We start from the raw sequence: 25648 nt of genomic DNA on the forward strand, positions 1-25648 counted from the left end.
GGCACCTCAGGGCAGCAGCAGTGTCCAGTGGTACTGTGACCCCACCGTGTCCCAGCACGGCTTGGGGAGACAAAAATCTGCATTTTCCAAAAAATGGGCTCAGCTGTGCTTTTCTTGGAGTGTTGCCTCCACACGTGGTGGTTCCAGCACATTGTCCATGGGTTGTGGTTGGGTGTGAAGCTGCAGGGAAGCTGAGTGCCAGGGCTCCAGCTACCCACACGTCCTGGTGCCACCAGCCCCAGGGATTTGCCACAATGAGCATCTTCAGGTGATGCTGTCCCAGAAGGACAGAGAGCACAGAGAGGTGCAGAGGTGGTGCTGTGGTGGCACGGACACTCTTTGGTGTGACCCTCAGCCTGGCGCCTCCTGCCAGGGCTCTCCAAGGGGGAATGGCTGGTGCTGTGGGAGCTGCTGCTCTCTAGAAAGGCCTGGAAAGAGCAGAGCTGCTGTGGCTGAGAGCCAGACCAGGCTGGGGGCGTTTTCCAGCAGCTGAGTGTGGAGTGGATGCTCTGAGCAGCTCGAGAGCTTCTCTGGGGAAGTTGTGAAGAGAAGTGTGTGAGTGTGGCTGTGGGCAGAGCTGGCATGTGAGGGCTCTGCTGCAGGACTGCAGCTCTGGCAGGGAGATCAGGAATTGTGTGGCTGTTGGGCTTTGCCTTGGATGTGGTTTTGTCTGGCCATGCTCAGAGAATCATGGAATAGTTTGGGTTGGAAAGCTGTGAGGTCCATTCAGGAGGTTCTGGCCACCCTCTCAAGGCTCCTCATTGCTCTGGCTGCACAGAAATGTACCTGATTCCTGATTTGCTTTTGATCCTGGGAGTGTTCAGTGAGCGGGATCCCCAGCGCTGCTGGCTGTTGTAAATGCAGAAATGCAAGTTGGGAAATGGGAGAAAGACAAATTGTTCAGGTACAAGAGTATTTTCCATGGAATAGAATGGCCCCTCCACTGTCTGTACCTGCTGAGACACAGAGTGGGCACTGCTGTGGTGTGTCTGAGATGGAGGCTGGGGCCAGAGTCTGTCCAGCCACACTGGCCCTGCAGCCATCCAACAGCCCCAGGGCTGGGCCATGTGCTGCTTTGCCATTTCCAAAGGACCTCCTCAGTTTCACTAATAACTCCAGATATTCTCTTATTTCTAATGGATGGTTTTCATCCTGTTTAAATTCGTGCCTTGTCCTTTCCCCTCCTCTTCCCTAGGGAACAGGACAACTGTGTGCTGCAGCCAGCCGTGTCCCTGGAGCAGTGCTGTCCCTGGGTGGCTGTGGCAGGGCTGGGTGGCAATAGCTGGTGGCTGTCCCTGCCCTTGGCTCTGTGGGGCCATTCTGGGTCCCTGCATGACTGTGGGAGCTGATGTGAAACTCTTTGGCCTTCCTGGCCCACTCCCAGCATCATGGATGGGGTTATTCCTTTTTGGAGCAGTGCTGGGCATTTTCCCCTCACCCAGATCTGAGCTTGGAGGGGCAGCTCTGCTCTGTGCTGGAGCATCCCTGGGCACTGCCCAGCCCTGCTGCCACCCCAGCCCTGTCCCCAGTGTCCCCTCATGGCTCCTGTGAGCAGAGTGAGGTGTGAGGCAGCATCCCAGGGGCCGGGGGAGCCCCCAGAGCCCCACAGTGCACGCGGGTCACGAGTGTGGAGCAGTCAGGACAAACGCAGGCGCCGATGCGGAGCCGCTCGGAGAGGAGCTCGTCCCTGCGCTGCCCTGTTTCTCTGAACTGGAATTCAGAATGTTTACCTCAGTGTACATAGCTCAACCTTTCCCTGGGAGGAAAGGGGAATTGCATGGAGCAATTGCTGTCCCATTGCTTTGCCAAACTCCTCGTTCTCTCCCAGCCGGGCTCCGCATCGGTACCAGCTGTCCCTCTTGGACCTTTCTAGGATGTGAATGGTAAAAAATGTGAATATTTGTTGTTTACTTCCTTAGCAGAACTCCTGATGCCGTGTTTGTATGGGAAATCAGCCTGAGCAGACCCATATGCAATCGGTTTTACTTTATTATAAACTGTATATGATGTACAAACTAATAAAAACTCAAACGACGACAATGTCACTGTTGTTCTTGAACAGGCAGATGAAGGAGAGATTCCAGCTCTGTATTCTGGTGCTGGAGTGATCTGGGCACTGGGGGTGTGGGCTCAGCCAGCCCCTGAGCAGGTGCTGGCAAATCCCTTGTAGAGCTTTGGTGGATCAAACCCTTGAGGTTCTGTCAGCTGAGTGTTGGGCACTCGGCTGCTGCCAGTGTGGAAGGTTAGAGGGATTTCTCCATGAAGGGTCACAGGTGCTCTGGGTGGGTTTATAGCTCACTATTTTATGGTAGAATGAGAATTTATTTTTATCCTTTGCTTCTGATCAGCAGGAAGTATTTTGCTTTCACGGCAGAGTGTTTGGTAGCAGAAAAGCACCAAAGCTCTCCCTGCTTTTGGCCTCAACAATCAGAGAGAAATGCTCCTTGCCCCAGCAACATTGGACTCAGGGTGAGCTGCGCCCAGCCCCAGCCCAGGCCTCAAACACAGTCAGTATTTACAGGGTTAGTTGGGTTAATTCACTCTGCTGCTCCCCAGAGCAGGAGCTCGAGCTGGGAGCGTCCCTGCGGCTGTTAGTGGAGCTTTGTGTTAAACAATGCCCAGGAGCCACCGCCCTGCTGGGCCAGGGCCTGCCAGAGCACAAACCCAGGTTTCAATAGAACACATTTAATGACACAAGTGCTGGGTCAGTAACTTCCAGCTGGGGTTTAGGTTCAAGCAGACATGAGTTACAAGGTTACGGTGCCTCCACTTCCTACACTACGGGGTTACTCCAGCCTAACTCTTAACATTCAAGTGCATTAGAGGAAGGGAGTAAAATCTTGCATGAAGTCCAGTTGTGTACTTCAGACATGATTTTAGTTTCTTATTTGATAAGATGGAAAAGATGTTAGTTCATCTCTTCCACTCCCTGCCAAGGCAGGATTGTTCCCTACAGGACAGGGGATGGTGCTCGGTCCAGCCCAGGTGGAGGGAAATGGCTGGAGCTGCTTTGCAGGAATTGGCTCCCTGTCCTGGTGTTTCACTTGATTTCCCCAAAGTTGGTGTCTTTAAGGCATCACCTGGCACGGTGCCCTCCTCCTGGCTGTCCCCAGAGCATCCCAGGAGCTGGGATGGAGCCCACTGGGGGCAGCTGTGATTAGGGCTGCCAGGACCCGCTGCCCTCAGCAAGGTCTGTCCTTAGGGCCAAACCCTTGGTAAGGGCAGGACTCCTGACAGGAGTGACCCATGCCCAGGTCTCACTGGTTCTGACCCTGTGATCAGCTGCCAGAATGGCCAGTGCCAGCCCCAGGGTGTGGGAGGGGAGGGACATCCTGCAGTTCCCTTGGCTCCAGACCAGCGACTGCCAGGCTTTGGTCAGTGCCAGCAGGTAAAGATCGAACGATTGTGGTTCAGAGGGAAGCAATAAAAGCCCCAGAGCTGATCTTTCTCCAAGGAAGAAAACAAGCAGGACACCCCAGCAGGTTCCCTCCAAAACTCACATTAAAATCCGTGACAGTTGCAGTCAGGAGTTGCTTGTTTTCTTCCTTTCCTGAGGCCGATAACTCCCCACAGGCTTCACGCTGGGGTGGGCAGGAGGGTTGACTTTAGTAAAGGTAGAAATTATTTCTCTTTACACTTTTAAGGTTACAGGAGTTACTTGCCTTTTAAAAACAAACCGAGGAGCTGCCCTGCCCGTGCTCCTAGATGATGGTGCAGGAGCTGAAGGCAGCACCCCGTTTGTTGGTGCTCTGCGTTGGCACGAGCTTTCCCTTCCCGTAGTACCCCGAGAATATCGCCCTCACATCAATCTTTTTCAACAGCACGAGCATCCACATCCCATTATCAAAATACAGCAGTTTCCCTCCTCCAATTTCCCCCACTTGCTCCCCTTTGTTCCCTGCCTTTTCCAGCTTGACAAACTCCAGCAGGTCGAGCCCGGTCTGGACGGCCTCGACGCCGTTGGCGCAGCCCAGGGTGATGTGGGCACGGCTGCCCCGGGGCAGGTTGTCCGTGGGCAGGATCTTGTCAGCATCCCCCGGCCACAGCAGCAGCTGCTGCTCGCTCAGCTCGATGCGAGCCCCGACAGTCTTTGTGGTGATGAACAGGGCAGAGATGGACAGGGTGAAGCCTTTGCCATAGGAAGCCTTCACAGCCTGCAGAGGGACACACACAGGGGACAGGGTTAGTGCCTCTGGTGGGGATTCACTGGGGCAGCTCCTGCTGTGACATGGACAAAACATCCGGAGCAAGGAGAAGGTCAGTGCCTGATGTGCCAGCTCTGTGGGTCTGGAGCTGGTAACATCTTTCCAATATTTCACCTGGGCTTATGTGCTCTGAAATAATCAATCTGAGGATCTAAATACCTCAATTCGTCATCATTCAGCTCAAGCTGTCAGAGATGATGCTGGAAGTCACGTGTGATTGGGGAAAGTTGGAGTATTTTGTTTGGAAATAGGAAACAAAATCACCATGTCCACAGTTTGGAGTTTTCTCTGCACAGGCCATATGGATGTAGTTCCTGTCCCTATATTTGGCCTCTTGGGTCAGAGCAAAGCCCATCCCCAACCCTCTCCCAGGCTCATGGACACCCAAAGGGGAGAGAGGGGACATGGGGGTGTGGGGAGGAGGTGGGACCCCAACACTCACTTCCTGCTGCGCGTATTCCTCGGCTCCAGCTGCTTTTCCAAACTCTGTGTATTTCGTGGTGCAGTGCAGGACCCCAGGTGGCCTCTTCACAAAGTAGCTGGTGAGATCTATTTTTATTTTGGGATCTTCGATAGCAGAAGGAACTGCAGATACAGGTGAACAATGTCACTGTCACAAAGTGATGGCCCTGATGTCAACCCACGAGCCCTGGTCCCATCACATCTCATCTCTGACTGCTGGGTGGGAAACCAAACCCCTCCCTCCTCCCAGGCTCACTGCAGATGGAGCCAGAGAACAGAAGCTCCTGTGCATCATCGTGGCTCATCTTAAACCTGATAAGATGTGAGAGTCCCCTAAGGGATGAGATGTTCAGTTCAGCCTTTCCCATTTCCCTCTCTTTGCCTTTTTCCCACCCAACCCCTTGGAACCAGGGGACACCCAGGATCCCATGTCCTGCCGCTACCACCTGAGCTCAGTGCCCTGTGGCGCCAGACCTAAACAGACTTGGGAAAAGCTCTTTAATTTACTCAAAAAAGCAACTTTGTCAACTATGAAGACCAGGTTAGTAGCCTTAAAAAGCTTTTATGGTTGGCAGTGTTAGAAATTTACTTTAGAAGCTAATCAGACTCATCAAGAGGTAAGAATTTGTAAGATAACATCAATACATACAGTATTTACTCTCCTTTTTGAAGGCTTTGAGACTCCCAAGCTCATCCAAGAATGCCTGGCCAGCCTTCCTCAGGATCTCCGAACTTCTTTTGCTCAAAAACCACCCAAAATACATGGGCAGGAATTCCTTCTCTAAGCTTGGCTTCATCTTCTTCAGCTCTTCCACAGACAGTTTCCACTGGTTCTTGTCCTTGAGCTGGGGGCAATCCAAGCGCCAGGGGGTTTTGGGCTCGGCAAAGATGACTTTGTAGCGATACTTGTCAGCAATGTCAAAGAGCTGCTCCAGCCGCTCCCGCTCGTGGTGGGTGTCATCCAAAACAATGACGCTGATCTCCCGTTTGCAATAGTCAACTAGATCCTCATCCACCTTGGAGTACTCTTCAGGAATGGAGCTCCTGATTAATGGTGTGATTTTATAGTGATCGACAGAGATGACCTTGCAGGCGTCTTTGTAGCGATCGTGGATGGCCTGGGCCAGGGTGGATTTCCCGCTGCCAGGCAGGCCCCGGAGGATGAAAAAGGTTTTGGATTCTTTCAGCGTGGAGATGGTGTCTTCATCGTCCAGGAATGGGAAATGCAAACTCTCAGGTCTCTCTTTCGCTGATTGAGTAGACATTTTTCTAAATATTTTAGGCAGGAAAGGGTGACTCTTCTTGGAGAAGCCTCTGTTCTGGAATGGAAGGAGAAAACACTTTGCAGGGCAGGAACCCCAGAGACAGTGTGGACCTTTAGTGGAAAGGATGGGCACAGGGAGCTTCTCCCCCACACTGCCTCACTTGGGTGCCCTGCTCAGCTGACTCCTTCTCCCACAGCTGCTCTGGCTGGTTGTACAGCAGGGATCCACTGAATCCCCCACAAGGGCTGAAGGTTCAGCTCCCCGCTCTGGGCTCACAGCTGCAGTCCTGCCCCACTGGGAAGGGATTTCTCAGGCACCAGGAGCTGCCACAAAGCCCCAGCCCTCCTCGTGTGGCACATTCAGTCTGAGCTCTTGAACAAACACACCTGTGGCTGCCGGATGCGAGGGCAGTGACCCACGGAGGAGCCCAGGGGAACGGAAAGTCCCAGCAGGTTGAGAGCTGCCGCACTCCCTCCCTTCAGCTGAACCACAAACTCAATTCCCAGGCTGTTTCCTAGAGCAGCCCACAAGGATGCTGCTGTCTCTCTCTGAGCTGCACTGAGGATCAGCAGCTGAGCACCTCACAGGAGGGAATTTGGGCTCCCAGGAAAGCCAAACCCCTCCCAGCAGCTGCAAGGTAGAACTCGAAAGTGAAACCTCGAGTGCTGGAGGAAACGAAACACTGGCGGTTGGCAGCAGTGAGCGGGAGATGCCGCGGGGAGCTGGCACGGCTGTCCCTCCCCTCCTGCCAGCAGCTCCTGTTAGCAGAATCCCAGATGAATTCCCAGTAGGGCCTGGGAAAACACGGGACTGAAAGGAAAGCAGGGATTTCTTCAGCTGTGCGAGTCCTCAATAGCATCACCGAGGCAGACAGTGTTTGTTGGGTCAATAAATGAACTGCCTGTGGGCCAGCCCAGCCTGGGATGCACTGGACTGTGGAAGTGATGCGCAAGAAGTGAGTTTTGCCTTTGATGCAAAAATTCAGAAGTTTTACATAAAATATAACCGCACTGCCTGGGCCAGAAAAATGTGTTTCCAGTTCGCAGTTTTTAAAAAACACTTTTTAAGTGTTGATTTCCCCATCTCTTTATTCCAGAAGGTACAGATGGGTTTGGTTCCAAATGCCCAAATGGGAGCAGAAGCAGGACCCCACATTTCCCAGGGGCACTGCCTGCCCTGGGCTCAGCTGCAGCCGGAGGGACAGAGGAGCCCCTGAGAGCAGCGGGGACCTGCGGGCTCCCCGTGCTGCTTTCCCGGCACACTCGGGGCTCAAAGTGCTCACAGCGGAGGGAGCCGTGAGTTACCTGGGGCGCAGGTGCCCCCTTGCCCGGGGGTCGCAGGGCCGGGCTGTCCCCGCTCCGCACCGGGCTGTCCCGCGGGCGGGGACCGGGGCCGCTGTTCTGCCGCGGCAGCTGCCGAGGGGACTGAGGCGCTTTTCAGCCCCGTGAACAAAGGAACAATCGCGGCCCCCCCGGGCCATTGTTCGCCGCCGGCTCGGGGACAACGGGCGCCTTCACGGGCCGGGCCGGGCGGACAAAGGCTCCGCAGAGCCCGGGGGAGCGGGGTCCCGCCGGACAATCTCCCATTGAGCCGCCCCCACAAAGCTCCCGCTTGTCTCCTGCTCCCCGCCGTGGAGGGAGCCATCGCTGCCGGCCGCGGGCTGCCCCGGCAGCCCCCAGAGCGTCCCGGGACCCCCGAGAGGGACCCACGGACCCCGGGGCCGCTCTCGGTGCCCGGCTGCCTCCGAGCGCCCTCAGGCTCAGCGCCCGCGTGTCGGCACCGCCGCCGGCGCTTCCGCCCTCCGGGGCATCGGAACCTTCGCCAGGCGGAGCTGCAGCCCCGATCCCGGTCCTGATCCCGATGCTAACAATCCCGATGCTAACAATCCCGATGCTAGTCCCGGTTCTAGTCCCGGTCCCAGTCCCCGTCCCGCTTACCATGGTGAGGGCAGCGGCTCCGGGGCGGCCGCCGGTGCGGAGCGGCGCGGCGGGGAAGCGGCTCTGGGGCGGGCGCGGCCGCCGCTCCTTTCATAGCCCCGGGACTCGCCCGCCCCCGAGGGCCGGACCGAGCCCTCCCCGGGGCAGCGGGGGGGCCCCGGGGCTCAGCCCTGCCCCGCCCGGTGCCGGGGATGCTCCGGGACAGTCCCGGGATGCGGGCCGGGGGCAGGCAGCGCTCCGAGATCGGCGGCGGCTCGCACCGGCTCCTTCCCGGCTAGGGACGCACCACTGCACTGCTGGGTACGACGCTTGCTCAATATTTATTTCAACTTCCCGCCTAGGCTCTACTTTTTCCCTCTGCTGTCCTTTATTTCCTTGTCTGTTTTCCCCCTTTAACCTTTTCTTCTGCTTATTTACTTCCCCCCCTTTAACCTTTCTTATTCTCTATATCGTTTCTGGCTTCCTCTTATGGCTGCTCATCTTGATTCCCTTTCTCCTCCTCCTCTTCCACATTCTCAGCGGTGGTTTTTATGCTTTCCCTGCTGAAAAGGCGATCTGGGAAGGGAAAAGGAAACTTAAGCCAAGTCCTAGAACACAGCGCCCTGCCAGAACCCTCCCCGAACCCCAGCAGGGCTGGGACAGGGCTGGGATGATGGTGACATTGTGACAGCCTGCAGGGGACACTCAGGGAGCTGGGCATGGCCAGACCTGGGAGTGCAGCTGAAGCAATCCCAGACTTCCACCAAGATTTTAATTCAATACTTGCAAGGAAACGGGTGCTGTGGGAATTCTGAGGTGCAGAACAGGAGAGTGGGGATTTTCCCCATTTCTGGGTGCAGAGGTGTGAACAAGTACCTTCATGTGAGGGAATCGCCCCGTCTTTCTGGCCTTTGCTCAGCTCTGCAATTAAGCTTTTGCTCACGTTATCCAAGGCCTGAAAGAGATGAAGTTCTTAATAAAAGCCCCAGAAATGCAGCTACATACCCAACATTGTCCTGTTTTCTATTGCTATCATTACCAAATTCTTTCCCACTATAAAACTGCATTTCTGTGGCATTACTGGCTGGAATATCCCAGCTGGGATAACAGCTTCTCCCAGAGGCTGCCCAGAGCTTCTCCTCCATCTCCCTTACCGCAATGATGCCATTTTGAGCAGTTTCACTGGGCATAAGCCTTGCCTTCTCCAGAGCCCTTTCAAAATTCAGGATTGCAGACGGGTAATTTTTCAATTTCACTGGAACAGACAGGGATATCAGCTGGTTTAGTCCAGGAGCAGGAGAACAGCAAGAAGCAATCAAGCCAATCTTGATCTGAGCAGTTGCTTTGGCTGTTAAATCTTAGAGATGTTTTCAGACCAGCTTTTCCACCCTGTGCCCACATCTTTACCTTGTGCCTGTGCCACCAGCACAGTGGCATGGAGCTGCCACTCCACATCTCCCTCTTCATCTGCTGACTGCAGGGACTGCTCTCCATAATCCTGGGCTACTTCAGCATTGTCCAGCTCGAGGTAGCACCGCCCAATTTCATGGAACAGCCAGGCCTTCTCCAGGCTGGACTGGGCCAGTGGAATCTTCTCCTCCCAGCTTCAAGCAGAGTAAGACAGACAAACCTTTACCAACCATCACTGGGTACAGTTATAACTCAAACACTGATTTGATAGCAAAGGGTTCATGTCACACACATCTTTTCTGAAAAATCCTTTCCTTAGGGTTTTTCCTCCTGAGAAGCTGAGAGGCCTCAGGAAAAAAAAAAAAAAAAGTAGTAAACAATGGTTATCTGCTGCTGTGGAATGCAAGAGGTGGATCTGTGATTGGTCTCATGTGGTTGTTGCTAATTAATGGCCAATCACAGTCAGCTGGCTCGGACAGAGAGTCCAAGCTACAAGCCTTTTTATGATTCCTTCTTTTTCTATTCTTAGCTAGCCTTCTGATGAAATCCTTTCTTCTATTTTTTATTATAGTTTTAATGTAATATATATCATAAAATAATAAATCAGCCTTCTGAAACATGGAGTCAGATCCTCATCTCTTCCCTCATCCTCGGACCCCTGTGACCATCGTCACAGGCTCAGGTGTGAAAATTTCCCCAGGCCTGGCTGCAGTGAGAACACACAACTGAAAAACCACAACCTGGGTCCCTCCAGCCCCTGATGCCTTTGCTGCAGGGCTGTACTCACGTGCTGATGGCCTGCTGGAACTTTCCAAGTCGGGCGTACACGTGGCCGATGTTGTCCAGGGCCCGGGACACGGCATCTGTCAGAGAGCTGGGGCAGGGAGACAAAGGGATTGTGGCACTGACATCCTCCTGTTCCTCACTCACTCTGCATTTCTTGGTGCTCCCCATGCCCTCAGAGAATTGTTAGGAAGTAAAGGGCCCCAGTCAGGCCGAAAGTCATGAAATCAAGGTGGATTTTTAATTTTATCTACAGCTCTGGCAGCTGACCCCATGAGACTCAGGGAAAATGGTTTAGCTGTGCCTTTGATTATTAATAATTTTTGTGCAAATCTGACAGCCCTTGGGAAAATCTTCCCACTTTTTTCCTGTTTCCCTTTGTGGGAACAACTAATGGCTGATTTCTGTCTTTTAAAGCAAAGACACAAAAAGGTGTCTACGATGTGTCTGCAGGTCCCTGACACCAGCCCTGATCCTGTGCTTGGACCAAGCTTTGCTCCATGCTACAGGCAGCTCCTTCTATAATAAAATTCTTTAATGGCCTTTAATTTTTTTCTTAATTATTGTCATTCTCATCTTCAGAAGCAGTTGGATGCTTCTTTGCCTACCTTTACCTTAGAGAAGGAAAAAAGCCTGTGCGAGGAGCAGATGAATGCCATGGGAGTCATGGAATCACAGAGCGGTTTGGGTGGGAAGGGACCGTAAGGACTCAAACCCCCGCCACGGGGTAATTAACGCGAGTAATTAAGGAGTCATTAGCGGCATCTCCAGCTGCAGCCGCCAGAGGGTGCAGCCTGTCCGTCCTTCCCGGCACCTCGGGTTCAGCGAGGTCCCAAACGCGGCATCTCCTCCCCTCTCTCCTGCTAATTCAGCATCTCCTCCCCTCTTTCCTGCTAATTCCTGCCTTTACCTGGCCTGCTCGGGCAGTGCCACCACCAGCAGAGAGGCAGCCTTTTCCCAAACCAACATTCATTTCCAAAAGGATTTTTGAAAATGAGAAACAACCACTCAGTGATATTTTAAAAGCTCAATGTACTTCTGCCAAATGTAAGTCCTAAATCGCTTCAAGGCACTGTTGCATGATTTCTGCTATGTTTTGCAAATTCTTCCTACATCTAAGACTACATTTTGCTCCACTGTGGGTCAGCTGTGTCTGGTGCAGACAGGTAAGTGCTCCTGGAAGTGACCTTTATTTCAAGCCATGCTTAATGGTCTCTATGAAAAGAAGTTTAAGACAAAATGTAGCAGAAAACTGGAGTAATTTCAACCCTGAACTTCCTGAGAAGAAAGTACCTGCTCAATATTTCAGTGCTGAAACTGGGAGTTGTGTTCTTTTGCTTTGCTACAGAAGAGGTTTTGATGTGCCCTGTGCTGTGGGTCCTTAAAAATCTGCTTCAGGTTCCTTATTTTGAAACAGTGAAGATAAAAATTCACCACACACCCTAATACTTGTGCAGAGCTGAATGTGTAACCCTGTTAAACCCCCCAGGTGAGGATTACTTTACCTAATGCTAAAACACCCCCACAGAGGTATTTCCCCCTTTCTCCACCCACCTGAACTTCCCAGAACTTACTGCTCCCTGGCACATTCCAGATCCATCTTATGGCTGTGCAAAGCTGCCTCCATCTGTCCCATTGCCAGCTGGGCATTCCCAATGCAGCTGTGGAGGTTCCCAATCAGTTCATACTTGTTGGGAACATCATCCTCTGACCAGGCTCGTATCTTTTTCAGCAGATGTTCAGCTTTCCTGCAGCTTTGCTCAGCGGAACCTCTGGCCAGCACTGGGGACAGGGAGCAGAGTTGGACACTGGGGTGTGATACAGAGACATGGAGAAGTTGTGAATTCCCCATCCCTAGAGGTGTCCCAGGCCAGGTTGGATGGGGCTTGGAGCAACCTGGGATAGTGGAAGGTGTCCCTGCCCATGGTAGGGGGGTGGGGTGGGATGAACTTCAAGGTCCCTTCTGTCACCATCATATTTTCCAAAAAATCCTCTTTGCCCAGGATTCTTCTCCTGGGAAGCTTAGAGGCCTCAGGAAAAAAAGGAAAACAATATTATCTAATTTGCTTCTCCTGTGTTTTGGTGCTTTGGAATGTGATTTGGTGAGTGTTTATCCAACAGGTGGTTGTTTGATTGGTTTCATGTCAATTGTTTTAACTTAATGACCAATCATGGTCCAAGCTGTGTCGAACTCTAGAGAAAGAGTCACAAAATTCATTATCATTCTTTTTAGCCTTCTGTAAGTATCCTTCCTCTATTCTTTAGTATAGTTTTAGTATAGCATTCTTTAATATAATATAATATAATATAATAAAATAATAAATTAGCCTTCTAAGAACATGGAGTCAGATTCATTCCCTCCTGCCACAGGGAAATATCACAACCTTCCAACCCAAATCATCTTGGGATTCTGTGATACTTGGGAATTGAGACCTGGTGAAGTAGCTAACGCTCAAAGCTCAGGAAAAAGCTACCCACAGCCAGGAACCTACTCAGCTCAATATCCTCCATCTCCTTGGCAATGGCCCTGGCAATGTCAGATGGTTTCTGTTTCTTGTCCTGTGCCCAGCTCTGCTGCAGGACCCTGTGCTCATAAATCAGCTTTCTGCTGCTGCCAGAAGTCTCCTGCCACTGGTTCGGGTAGGAGATGCCACCCAAAACCAGGTCCATGACTTTGATCCCCTGCCTTGTGGATTCCCCATCCCTGGAGGTGTTCCAGACCAGGCTGGACGGGGCTTGAAGCCACCTGAGATAGTGGAAGATGTCCCTGCCCATGGTAAGGGTGGTGGAACAGGATGAACTTCAAGATCCCTTCCAACCCAAACCATCTTGGGACTCTGTGATACTCAGGAATTGAGACCTCAGAGCTCAGGAATCAATCTCCCCAGAGCCAGGAACCTACTCTGCTCAATATCCTCCATCTCCTTGGCGATGGCCCTGGCGATTTCGGCTGGTTTCAGTTTCCTGTCCCGCCCCCAGCCCAGCCGCAGGAGCTTGCGCTCGTACTCGCGCGCGTACATCGGCTTCTGCTGCTGCCAGAAGTCCCGCCGCTGGTTCAGGTAGGAGATGCCACCCATAACCAGGTCCATGACTTTGGTCCCCTGCCTTGTGTTGCTCTGCATCAAGTCTGGGAATAAGATAAGGTAGAATTGAGGTGAGAATCAACAGACCTGAGCTGCAGCAGATTGGGAATGTTTTTCTGTTCTGACACAGACACTCCTGGACATGAAAGTGTCCTGTGCTCCTCAGAGCTGAGGTGATGAGGGAGCTAACAACAAACTCTGTGACATTCACATTTTCTGAAAAATCCCTTCACCCAGGATTTTTCTCCTGGGAAGCTGAGAAGCCTCAGAGTAAAAGGGAAACAATTCTTATCTCATTTGTTTCTCCTGTGTTTTGCTCCTTTGGAATGTGTTTGGAGATTGTTTACCCACAGGTGATTGTTTGATTGGATTCTGCTGTGAGTTGTTTTCACTCATTGGCCAACTGGGGCCAAGCTGTGTTGAGACTCTGGAAAGAGTCATGAGTTTTCATTATTATCTTTTTAGCATTGTATAAGTATCCTTTCTGTATTCTTTAGTATAGCAGAATAGAATAGAATAGAATAGAATAGAATAGAATAGAATAGAATAGAATAGAATAGAATAGAATAGAATAGAATAGAATAGAATAATTATCTAGCATGGTATAAATATCTTTTTTGTATTCTTTAGTATGATATGATATGATTAATATAATAGCCTTCTGAGAACACAGAGTCAGATTCATCATTCTTTCCTTCATCAGGGCACCCCACAAACACAATAAAACTCTGCTGCCCCTGTGGTTCAGTGAGCTGAGCTGGCGTTCCAGCCTCATCTCTGCTGCTTTCTCTGCTGATCAGAGCCAAGAAAGGGCCCAGTAAAGGGGGCCAGCTGTGCTGAGCACCTGTGCTCTGGGTCAGAACATCTGTATGGCACATCTGTACTGACAGGGCACTTTGAACAGTGCTGTGGATCAGGCTGGCAGATGGAAAGTGAGAGGGTTTTTACCTGCCTGCAAACCAGACCGCCCACATGGGTAATTAGTGCTGGCAACACTGTAAAACCTGTGAGCAAAGCAACCTTAATAACTTCTCTATTTCTGGGGGAAAAGTTCCCTAGAAATATGACTAAAGGAGCATCATCTTTGTGCCTTTTTCTAAAATAAGATGCTTCTCCAATTCCTGCATTTTGACCTTAAAGCATTTATAACAAACTCACAGAGGAGTCACAGCCCCATGAGCAGACACCTGCCTGTGTCCCCACCACTGTGAGCTCTGGAATAGTTAACTAAGAGTCACAGGGATTTAAAAGAAGAAAAGAAATAAAGAAGAATAAAAAAGGGATGAAAGAAAAACAGAATGTGCTGAGAAGGAGAAACACCTTCATCCTTGAGCAACTTCTCCAGATATGCCTTGTCATCATAAAGCCGTCCCAGAAGCTGTTGCTCTGTTTTTGGACTCTTCTTCTTGGTGTGTTTTTGATCCTTTTGGTCCTTTGGTTTTTTTTGCTGTTTCTGGCTGTCTTTTTTGCTCTGCAGCTAGAGAAAAACAAAAAGAGTTGAGGGACATCAGTGGGAAACACTGGAATGAGCAGAATTCTGTTTACATTCCATATAAGACAATTTATTTTTTAAATAAAAGCAAAAAGCCAAAGTCTCATCAGATGCTTTGGCCATGAGCAACTGAAATTCTGCAGGCAATTGTGCTCCCTGAGGATCACAAGGTGTTACAGAAAGGGTAAGAACTAGTTCTGGCTTTTCAGAGGAACAAGACACTACTGCAATGGAGCACCAAAAGTGAAGCAATAAAGAAAGTGTCCATTATCAAAACTGTGACCCTTAAACATTAGGTAAACCCAAAATCAATATTGGAGCTCACTGTGCCCTCTTTGACCTCTGGGCTGTTACTCATTAGATGGGTGGCTGGAAACACCCCCAGACATGGGGCTGGAGGAAAATTCCAGATTTTGTTCTTGCATGGTGGCTCTTCCTGCCCTTCTGACTCTCCCTTTAAATTCTGGGTGAATTGAGCCAGACCTGCTTTAGAAGCAGGTCACAAACCATGACAGGTCAGTGTTTTTAATGCTCCAGAGGCCCTTCAGCAGGCTCACTGCTCCCACAGCCACGTTCCTGCAGGGACTGTCCTTCCTCTGGTCTCATTTCAGCACCACAACAACTCCAGAAGCTTCTCCAGCCAGAGCCCTGTGCTGTACCTCTGCCTGCCTGCTCACAAAGCACAGCTCCTCCTTGTTCTCCAGCTTCACTGTGGATGGATCTGCAAACACAGAGGAGTCTGGGTTAGTGCTGCACTCAGCCATGCAGGGTCTGCTCTCTGTCCTGACCCCCAGGGGAGCTCTGCCTCTGACCCTCACTCATGGAGAAAGTTTCCCAGACTTCAAGATAGACTGGAATCCACAAAAGTGTGAAATGGATTATAGACAGCAGTGTAGGTGCATCACTGGGTGAGAAATTTACCAAGTAAAAATTCTCACCAAGTATTTGTGAAATAAATACTCACAAATTGAGTTGAGTAAATTTGTGAGTTGTGAGTAAAAAGCCCATAAATGTGCCAAGCACAAAACATTCAGTTACAACCACTTTTCTCATCCCTTCCCATGGGATAGGGGGTGTTGGTGTGTTCTGGGAGCAGGGAATGCCACCAGCTCCTCTTGGGATTTTAATTCACACAGTTGCAATATTCCTACAGACAGGGTTTATCCTGCATGGAAACTGAAGGAGAAGGATGCAGCTGCTTCTGGGGGATCACAGCTGGAGCATGAAATGGAAGGAAAGGTGTTTTACAGGTTTGTGCACTGATTAGGGCAAAAGGCCCATTGTGTTTACCCCCATCTGTCTGCACCCTGGGAAGGAAGAGTGAGGAGCAGCTCTTTGTTTGGTCTGAGGGAAGGACAGAGCTGCCAAGGCTGCTGCAGAATTCCCTTCAGCAGCCCTGGGGCCCAGAGCAGCAGCACAAACACAGGGGGGTCACAGGGGCAGGTGTCCCCACCGAGCCAGGGAGGCAGCTTGGGGATGTGCCCTGTTAATGTGTGTGCATTTCCCAACTGTTCAAACATCCACGTGTTTCCCTGCACCTCACAGCTATTGACTGATTTAAAATATTTTTAGTTATATTAGTTTAGTTATGTTTAGTTAAATACCAGTTTTCTATTTTTTAAATTCATTTTTGTGCCTGCAGCCCAGGGGGTCCAAAGGTGGTTAAAGCTCTTGGCTCAGGATATCAAGCTGGGAAGATTTCAGCTGGAGCTGTGATGATACCTGAGCATTGTGCTAAGCTCAGGAAGCAGCAGGAATGGAGGAAAGCAAGCCAGATCTGGAAACCTTCCCTGTTTTTTTTTTAACAACTATCCCATCTGAAAATGCTGCAGGCTCTGGTGCCACTGTTTAACAAGGGGAGGGGCTGAAGTTTTGAAATTTTGGGAGAGGGAGGCCCTGGCCTAGCTGGGAATGTGTGTGGGGTGTGAGTGGGGTGTGCCAGAGCTGGGCAGGGACAGGCTCCAAGCCACCCCACAGGTTTGGCAGCCCCAGAGGAGCCCTCACACGTGTTGCACTCACATGGCAGAGGAGGCAGCCCCAGGTGAGTGAGCTGTGTCTGTGCCCCACACTGGGACACGTCCTGTCCACGCCTGCTGCCAGGGCTGAGGGCAAAGCTAAGTGAAAAGGGATGAGTTTTCTGTTTGTTTTAAACCCCACGAGGTCCTTGGCCTTTTCTGTCTCTCCAGGAGCTGATCTGAGCCAGGAATGGTGAAAGCAGAGCTCGTTACAAGAGTCAACAGTTTCACTGCTCTTTTGCAATGAAAATTGGAGGAGAGTCAGGATTTCAGGAGGCCAGCCTGAGGTGGCATGGCACATTGCACTCCAAGCTTTGAACAAAAGGGAGAAAGGTCTCAAAATGGATTCTGCCTTCAGTGCTGCAGGTAGATCAGAGAATCGTGGAATCCCAGAATGGTTTGAATGAAATCATGGAATCCTAGAATGGTTTGAATGAAATAATGGAATCCCAGATTGGTTTGAATAAAACAATGGAATCCCAGAATGGTTTGAATGAAATCACGGAATCCCAGAATGGTTTGAATGAAATCACGGAATCTAGAATGGTTTGAATGAAATCATGGAATCCTAGAATGGTTTGAATGAAATCATGGAATCCCAGAATGGTTTGAATGAAATCATGGAATCCCAGAATGGTTTGAATGAAATCATGGAATCCCAGAATGGTTTGAATGAAATAATGGAGTCCCAGAATGGTTTGAATAAAACCATGGAGTCCCAGAATGGAAGGAACTTTGGTGCTCATGCAGCTCCATCCCCTGGAATTGCACCTCCCATGGGCATGGACACCTTCCACTACCCCAAATTGCTCCAAGCCTCATCCAAGCTGGCCTTGGACACTTCCAGGGGTGGGGCAGCCACAGCTTCTCTGGGCACCCTGTGCCAGGGCATCACCACCCTCACAGGGAATAAATTCTTCCCAATATCCCATCCAACCCTGCCCTCTGGCAGTGGGAATCCATTCCCCCTTGTCCTGGCACTCCAGGGTGTCTCCACCTTCCTTGTCAGCTCCCCTCATGTCCAGGGAGGCCACAGGCAGCTCATGGATTGGATGAGCTGCTCTGCTCTGCATTCTCTGGAAAGTTTCCATGATGACTTTGGAAACTGGAGTGTCAGGATTTACCTACAGAACTAAAGGCATCAGGCACTGTGTGTGAGCAACATTCAGAGAAAGAAAGAACAAAAGAAAAAAGGAGCAGGGTTGGCTCTTTGTGGTGCCTCTGGATTTATCTGGCACAAAGAACAAGAACCCAGAAGCAGAGGGGCTCTGCTGTGGGGCTCTTGGGTTACTTGCAGAGCTGCTTTGGCACCAGCTGTGCCCTGAACAGCATTGTCCAGGCTCGTGGGGGACAGAAGGTGACACTCCTTACTCCCAATGCAGTTGATAATGGCCTCCTCAGCCTTGTGGATGCCCAGCAGGAACTTGTGCAGGTCGGGGCGGAGCCTTCGGCCTCGGTGGTAAAACACCAGTGCAAACTCAAAGTCCCCCATGGCATACAGGCTCTCTGCTTTCTGGTAAAGCCCCTAAAATGACATTTGGGGGAAGAAATTGATAAAATGAGGGAAAGTTTTGATGGATCTCAAGTAACTCCTGTGTGAGAGCCCAGGGCTGTAACAGCTTGCTGTCACTGACATATTGTGTGAAAAATCCTTTTGTTAGGATTTTTCTCCTGAGAAGCTGAGAGGCCTCAGAAACAAAATGTAAACAATGGTTATCTGCTGCTGTGGAATGCAACAGGTGCATCTGTGATTGGTCTCCTGTGGTTGGTTTTAATTAATGGCCAATCACAGTCAGCTGGCTCGGACTTTCTGCTCAGTCACAAGATTTTATTATCATTCCCTTCTATTCCTTTCAAGCCTTCTGATGAAATAATTTCTTCTATTCTTTTAGTATAGTTTTAGTATATAATTATCTTTTAATATATCATAAAATAATAAATCAGCCTTCTGAAACATGGAGTCAAGATTCTCATCTCTTCCCTTGTTGGGGTTTCCTGAAATTCCACATTTGGTGAGCCCTGAGTGAGGAACATTGCACACATCAAACCCCACACCTGGAGGTGCCTGAGCACCCCAACAGCTTTGAGAGCAGCAGAAATCTCAGGAGGGTTTGGAGTTTCCTCACAGCTCTGCCTCAGACCCTGCAGGGTCTCACAGATCCTTGGCCACCCTCTCTCCTACCCTTCCAGCTGGTTACCTCATAGAATGTATCGTCAATTTGGAGAGAGGCTTCAGCATCTTTCAGGGAGTTTTCTGTGTCCCCAAGTCTCAGAAAACACTTGGAGCGGGTGATGAGGCAGTGCTTGTCTGCTCCTCTCAGCTTCAGGGCCTGGAACCACAGACAGGGACATGTCACCTGTGCTGGACATGTCACCACACGCGTGACAGTTGAAGTTTTGAAGTTTTTCTAAGCCTTCTGGTGTTTACATTCTTGTAAGGAACTTTCTCACATGCTTTATGTAAATCACTTATTGTTTTGCATTCTTTTATGGAGGAGGAGAAATTTGATGGGCTGTTGGTTTGTCCAGGGTCATTGGAGAGGTGGCACTGTCACCCTCCAATCCTCCAATCTATAAATGTTGGAGTCAGAAATTCAAAGTTCTCTTTTTACCATCAAAAAGCTGCATGTCCTATAGCGACAGATAAAACTACAAGGATTTTACTGAAGAGTCTGCTCTCGTTTCTCACAGTTGCTGCAGGCGCTGCCCTGTCCCTGAACTGCCCCATCTGGGTCACACGTCCCTCCGTGTCCCCCCCTTGCCCCGCTGCCTCTTCCCCCGCCTGAACCGAACCGAACCCGAGGCCCCTCCCGCCCGTGGGCATCCCGGTGCCCTCGGACCGCCCGTGGGCATCCCGGTGCCCTCGGCCCACAGTGCCCTCACGTCATTGAAGCGGCCCAGAGCCTTTTCGTGCTGGCCGCGCCGGCTCAGGGCTATCCCCTCGCTCATGAGGTTCCCGAAGGAGAGGACGGGCAAGAGGTCGTCGTCCGCCATGGCTGCGCCGCTGCGCCGTTGCCAAGCAACGGTTACCGGGTAACGCTCACTTCCGGTGAGCTGCCCCCCGCCCCGGAAGTGACGAACGCGGCCACCCGGTGCCCACGTGCGGCGCCGGTGGCCCCGCTCCGGTCCCGGCGCTCGCTCGCTGTGCCTCTGACCCGGCCCAGGCACCCGCGTTCCCGGAGCCCTGCGCGGCCGCTTCGTTCAGCCGCGGTGCCACGGAACACCGGGCAGAGCCGGTTCCTCTGCCCCGGCGGGCAATGGCCCGTGTGTCTCGCAGGGGCAACGCGAGGGCAGCCACCGCCTCCCTACAGCCGGTTGTTCGGTACCGGTTTCGCCGCTGAGGGCGAAATCCTGGCCAAATAAATGAACGGCGAACGCTGCTCGCTCCCTCCCCTCAGCACTCCGGTCCTGACTTTATTTTGGCGCCGGTTCAGATTCTCGTTTGAAACACTTTGTTCCTGCCAAGTGACTCAGAGTAAGGGCGGGGGGAGGACGAGGGCGTCTGTCCCGCTCGGCACCGGGGACATTTAATGGCACCACGAGGCACTGCCCGGCTCCACACGCTGCTCGGCGCTGCCCGGGCCTTGGCCCCGGCCCAGCACCGCTGGCCGGCCGCCGCCGGGGCGGGAGGCGGGGTGGGGGTCACGCCAGGGTGGGGAGACACGCACTGCCGAGCTCCGGAGTGGGCGGCCGGCCTGACACACCCCGTCTCCGGGGAACCGGGCGGGCCGTTTCAGGCAGATTAAGCGCTCCGTAGCTGTTTTACCGGGAGATTATCCGCCACTGGGTGTAAAACGCCGTCCCCAGCGGGGCGGGCAGTAAGACTGTGCTCGTGAGGGGCTGCCGCAGGTCTGTGCCCATCCCGGTGACATTGCCACCACACCGGGACAGGGCTGCCCGTCCGCCGAGCCCGGTGCTCCCTCAGCCCCCCCTCAGCGCCCCGGTGTTCCCTCAGCTCTCCTTCAACGCCCGGTGCTCTCTCAGCGCCCGGTGCTCCCTCAGCTCCCCCTCAACGCCATTCCTCAGCGTTAGTCACGGGCCGGGAGTCCCGGGGAAAAGCCATTTGGGGTGGGGGTTCCCGGGAAGCGGGAGAACCGTGGTGGCTGCCCTCAGAAGCTGTGAGGAAACGGAGCAGCGCTCCCGGTGCTTCGGGAGGCACCGGTGACCCGGCTCTGGCAGTGCCGCCAATCCCCCGTGGATACCACCGGGCACCGCCCGGCCCCGCAGTCACAGTCCCAGCGCTGGCGAACGAGCCCCGTTCCCGCCGCCTGCACCGCTGGGCGGTGGGCCTGCTGACGTCATCGCCGCCGGTTACGTCAGCGGCGGCGAGTCCGGCGTGGGGGGGTCACGGCCGCGGGCTCCGCCGAGGGCGGGGCGAGGGTGCCGGAACTACGACTCCCACAAGACCGCGCGGCCGCACCCCACGGGCGGCGGCCAATGGGTGCGCGGCGAGCGCTCAGGCAACGCGCACGTGGTAGCGGCAGCGGCCAATGGGCGGCGGCGGCGGCCGTAGCCCGATGGGCCGGGGAGGACGCGCTCCGCGAACAAAAGGCGGCGGCGGCGGCGCGAGCGGGGCCGGAGCGGCATCGGAGTGGGGCGGGAGCGGCAGCGGCCGAGCGGGGCCCAGGTGAGTGCCGGGGCGGCTGCGGTGCCGGGCTCCGCCTGGCACGTGGCGCGGCCCCTCCGCCAGTGGCGCCCACGCGTCTGAGGAGGCGGGAGCCGCACCGGCTCTGCCCGGCCGCGGCCCCCGTGGCTGGCGGTGTGGGCTGGCGGGCACCGGGAGCGGCCCGCGGGCTGAGGGGGTGCCGCGGGCTCGCTCCAGTGGCGGGTGTGCTGTGCTGGCCCTGACCTTGCGGGGGCTCCATCAGCCGTGCCGATGCCCCGCTCGGGGCGCGGTGGCACGGCCAGTGTGCGGTGGTGACAGCGCGGAGATTATCACGGGACTGGGAAAGGGTTTGGCTTTATGCATTTCCCCCCCTGGTCTGAGGGGGCCTTGGCTAAAGCGCTTTCCTCTCCTGTCATGAGGAAAATCCCTTCGGTGGCACTGACACCTTCCAATCCACCGTCACTTTTGGAAATGTATAAATGTTGGAGTCAGAAATTAAAAGTACTCCTTTAGGAGCAGCCCCGCATGAGGATCGCGCTGTTCCCGTGCGGGCGGCGGTGTGCGCACAGCCCGTGTGTCGCTCCCTCCCCAGAACAGCCGGCTGCGTTCCAGCTGTCCTGTTTGCTGCTTGCAAACACCTCCTGTTTGTCTTGCTGCTTTCGAAATTCTCATCCTGCTCTGCGACTCTCCCTTCTCTCTCTGTTGAGCAGTTCGTTGTCTGCAGGCTGAAAGCTGAGCTGCACCCTGGCTGTCCTGTTTGGAGGTGCCTGTACTTTCTGATCCCTAAGTGGGTTTGGAGCTCAGAGCATCAGCTCTGGAAATGCTGGGGCTGTAGAGCCCCCAGATTCCCTGCTGGGTAGCTGCTCACAGCTGGGTGTGTGAATTCCATCCTTCAGAGTGCACTAATCACAGGGTTTGTTGGATGAGAGCCCCGCCAGCCCCCTCTGACAGGGTTTGTGCAGTGTGGTTTCCAGTGCTGCTACCCGAACCCCGTTGGGTGTCCTGCATGTGAGACTGTGCAGCTCTCCCCAGGTATCAGGGCTATTCCAGCACTGCCTGAGGTGGTTCCCAAACAAGGACAGCCACAGTTGGAAGTCCTGCCCATTCATGGTGGCCAGGGAGCCCTTTATTGCTATACACTGTGCAGGTAATTTAAGGAATAAGCTTGTTAAGGAGCCCTAAGGCTGCAGAATGAGATGCTCTTCAATGACAGGATTCCCAAATTATCCCCCCTGTGGCACCCACCAGGTCTCTGTTGGCCACATGTAACCAACCAGTCCATGCTCCCTGCTCCTCCCTGGCTGCCGTGTTTCTCTCAGAGGTTCTGTGTGTGCAGGAGCCTCCCCCAGAGCTGGGCATGCAGCACCTGTTTGCATCACCCCACAGAGCATTTCCCAACCCCAGCTGGGGGACCGTGACCTCACGTTGGCTGCAGCTCTGAGCCCTCACCATCCTCTGATGAAACACACGGGTCTGCCAGGTGGGAGCTGATGTAACTTTTCACGCTGCCATGGGCTGAAAATACTGGCTTGGCTTGAACTGTGTTAATAAATTACCCAGGATGGAGGGGAGAGGCTGCTTTATGGTGTGGGTTTGTTGACACGGTTCTTGGGAGAGTGGGCGTCGAGCCTTCTGCAGAGGGAGTCCTTTCCTCCTGGCCTGAAGTGTTGTTCTGGTACAGCTGGAGCTCAGCACCCATCCAGATCTCAGAGAACTCCCTATATGAACACAGATTGGTGAAGCTGAGTTACACCTCTTCTTCTGGCTAGAAGAAAAACAAACTAAATCAACGTCTGATGCTTTTTCTCCCCTTGCAGAGCAGACTGTGTCACACTGAGCAGTGCCACATCACTGATCTCCTGGAAGTCAGGGAAACTTCCTCTGAGTTCTGTGTCAGGAATGCCTCCCTGTTTCTCCAGCTGTGTTTCCTTTGGATTTTTTGGGTGCACCCTTCAGCTGGTAGCAGCTATACCAGTTGTACCACAGCAAACACAACATCCAGCTCCAGGACTCTTGCCTGCCTTGCCACCATCCCGCTGATTTCTCTGCAAATACACTCAGTAAACTCTCCTCAAGCATCAGCTTATTTGTATATATTTGACAGGTGATATTTTGAGGGAATAAGTGCTGCTGAGCTCCTGAAAATATGATCTAATCCATGTCTCTTACTTGCTAGCAAAGGCTGGAATTCAGCTCTTTTTGAATTGTTGGGTATGGGTGATGAGAGAAAGGTCTCCAGGGTGTTGCAGGGAAGCTGTTGGTGTTGGAGCCTCACTAAATGAACACAATAATTCATGGAAATCTGTGGCACTGGTCCTGCTCACATGAATCTGCCCTTGTGTGTGGTGGGTGCAAGGTCTGGGGCTTGAAATGCTGAGAAAATTTCAGATCAGTCTTGGCTAATGAATGCTGAACAGAGCAGTGGAAGAGAACGTTGTTATCCCACAGCCTGTGTTTTGGGCACAGAAAAGGACATTTTTCCCTGAGTTTACCTTCAGAGATGCAGCCTCTGCTCTCCCCAGGACTGCAGGTGCTAAACATGACTGAAAATAAGATTAATTCTGACAGATAAGAGTTTGAACCTGTCTCATTGCTGGGTAACGGGGGAGATTGAGTTCCTCTGTAGTGACATGAGCTGTGCCCTGTTCTGTTTGGTGTTAGCAGAGCAGATGCAGTGAGTTAATGAACCTGCTCTGATGGAGCTGCACACACAGCCAGCAATTGCTGATGCCCTATGGATAATTTTCCTGCTGATCTCTCTTAGCTTAACAGTTCAGCAGACTGAAGCATTTGCTTTGTGCTCTCTGTCCCACGAGAAAGGCAGGGTTAGAACAGTGGAAAAACTGAGTGAGGGGTGTGATTAAAGACTTGCTAATATTTAGGAAATGTGAAACTCGGGCAGATAAGGTCAGAACAGCATCATTCCTGCTGTTCTGTTGCCATGACACAAGGATGTTATTATTCATCTACTGCTATTGTAAGAATTCTGTAGTTTCCTTTCTTTACCCCAGTAGTGTTACTGCAAAAATGAGGTGATGGAGTTGTGAGGGAAAGCAGGGGAACAGCAGAATGGAGCAACATAAAAAAGACCAGAAATGGTTCTTTCTGGGAGGGGAATGGCTCAAATTAAAGGCATCCCATGCATTTCACTTGTTCCCACTGAGGCTTTTTTATAGGACTACTCTTAATAAAACCTGAGGAACAGCCTGGCTCCAGTGTCCTGCAATTGCAGGGTATTCATTGGCATAACCAGCATCAGCCTGAGTGGTTTTATTTGTAATTGTGGGCTGAAATTCTGCAGTGCTGTTTAGAGGCTCTGTGACACCCTGGAGAAATGACAAATACTAAGAAGTGCGTATTTCTTAAAGAAATATGTTTGCCATTTTCTTTTACCCATCTGCTTGTGCTGCAGTGAGATGTGACACTGTTTCTCTGGGACAGGCCCTGAGTAAGTTGTGGAATTGATGGATTTTGAAGCAGGAATATTGCAGCTCCCTCTCAGGCAGAACAAATGGTGGCTGCAGGTATTGTGGGAACAGGTTTGCTCTCAGAAATAGCTCTGCTCAAATTCCAGTGGGAAGTTTTGGGCTCTGCAGTACAGATGAGGTGTGTGTGTGTGCAGTCAGGCTGGGCAGTGCTGTGGTGCCTGTGGGAATGTGTCTGTCTTTTGGGGTTTGGTGTCCTCTGGCTGCTCACAGGAGCTCCTCTCTTGTCAGGCCACCTTGGGGCTAACAAACTAACAGGGGCTGTTTCAGCTGGGACAAGATTTCTAGTGGCAGGATGGGGGTTGAGGCTGATGAAAGATGGGGTGCTGCAGGAGCATTGCCCGATCCTGTTTTGAAATGGGATTAAATTGGAAGCTGTGCTGCAATCCCGTTCAGGTTTTACATCAGAGCTCTTTGAAAGTGGGCCTGCAGTTCTTTGTCTTTTGCATTTGTTGATTTTTAACCTTTTGAATTGCATTTGAAAAGGTGGCAGTGGCAAGGTTGGTCCTTGAGCACATTTATCAGCTTTCAGTAATAGCACTTGCTCAGCTTGACCTATTTGGTTTTGGAAGCTCAGGGAATGCAGCCTGCCTCCTACCATGGAGTAGGAGTTGGGATGGACCCACCTCCTCCTTTCTGCTCTAGGGAGAAAGGTTCTTTATTTCTAATTGTAGCTAGTTAATCACTGCCTATTCTGTGTTTGCTTGTAGGATGAAAAGCCCAGCTGATTACTGATGGTTATTACCCACAGGGCAGCACAAGAAATAATTGAAATTTATTAACTGTTTCCCTCTGTGGGTCTGCAGTGGGGTATGTGTTTTGTGAGGACAGGTAGTCTTACTGAGCAGTTCTAGTATTTGGCTGTCCAGGTGTTTAGATGGAATCTGAATTCCTCTTTTTTGTGTTGGTGCTTCTCTGCTTTGCAG

At 52.2% G+C, this 25648-nt stretch overlaps 3 protein-coding genes across 4 annotated transcripts in view; 1 reads left to right on the top strand and 2 right to left on the bottom strand.

Moving 5' to 3' along the window:
* Positions 1–1971: 1971 nt before the first annotated feature.
* On the bottom strand, positions 1972–7916 carry CNP (2',3'-cyclic nucleotide 3' phosphodiesterase). Its single transcript, XM_058820476.1, has 4 exons — positions 7870–7916; positions 5317–5986; positions 4648–4790; positions 1972–4154 (listed from the first exon to the last, which is right to left on the bottom strand). Exons 1-4 carry the CDS (start codon positions 7870–7872, stop codon positions 3702–3704), a joined length of 1269 nt encoding a protein of 422 aa, XP_058676459.1. The 5' UTR covers positions 7873–7916; the 3' UTR covers positions 1972–3701.
* Positions 7917–8247: 331 nt separating this feature from the next.
* ODAD4 (outer dynein arm docking complex subunit 4) lies at positions 8248–19642 on the bottom strand. Its single transcript, XM_058820680.1, has 12 exons — positions 19515–19642; positions 18830–18961; positions 18003–18156; positions 15276–15337; positions 14445–14577; positions 12944–13168; positions 11616–11823; positions 10046–10132; positions 9256–9452; positions 9003–9103; positions 8725–8803; positions 8248–8424 (listed from the first exon to the last, which is right to left on the bottom strand). The coding sequence occupies exons 1-12, from the start codon at positions 19623–19625 to the stop codon at positions 8336–8338; spliced, it is 1578 nt and encodes a 525-aa protein (XP_058676663.1). The 5' UTR covers positions 19626–19642; the 3' UTR covers positions 8248–8335.
* Positions 19643–21198: 1556 nt separating this feature from the next.
* Positions 21199–25648, top strand: part of ACLY (ATP citrate lyase) — a 28364-nt gene continuing 23914 nt past the window's right edge. The window contains exon 1 of one of the 2 annotated variants that reach the window (XM_058820763.1): positions 21199–21258. The gene's annotated coding sequence lies outside the window, so the exon portion shown is untranslated. Of the gene's footprint in view, positions 21259–25433; positions 25533–25648 lie in introns of those variants that run through there. The other variant, XM_058820764.1, reaches the window with a different exon arrangement.

Source organism: Ammospiza caudacuta, chromosome 27 (assembly GCF_027887145.1).
Source record: "Ammospiza caudacuta isolate bAmmCau1 chromosome 27, bAmmCau1.pri, whole genome shotgun sequence".
Classification (NCBI taxonomy): domain Eukaryota; kingdom Metazoa; phylum Chordata; class Aves; order Passeriformes; family Passerellidae; genus Ammospiza; species Ammospiza caudacuta.

Excerpts from the sequence above, each read along its gene's own strand:
- CNP (XM_058820476.1), bottom strand. Across the intron at positions 4,791-5,316 it reads CAAAAAGGAGAGTAAATACT|TTCCTTCTGCTATCGAAGAT; the intron begins GTATGTATTGAT and ends CTGTATCTGCAG. Across the intron at positions 4,155-4,647 it reads AGGAATACGCGCAGCAGGAA|GCTGTGAAGGCTTCCTATGG; the intron begins GTGAGTGTTGGG and ends GTCCCTCTGCAG.
- ODAD4 (XM_058820680.1), bottom strand. The coding sequence starts at position 19,625 with ATGGCGGACGACGACCTCTTGCCCGTCCTCTCCTTCGGGAACCTCATG. Across the intron at positions 18,962-19,514 it reads CTCTGGGCCGCTTCAATGAC|GCCCTGAAGCTGAGAGGAGC; the intron begins GTGAGGGCACTG and ends CTGTGGTTCCAG. Across the intron at positions 8,804-9,002 it reads CTCAAAATGGCATCATTGCG|GCCTTGGATAACGTGAGCAA; the intron begins GTAAGGGAGATG and ends CATCTCTTTCAG.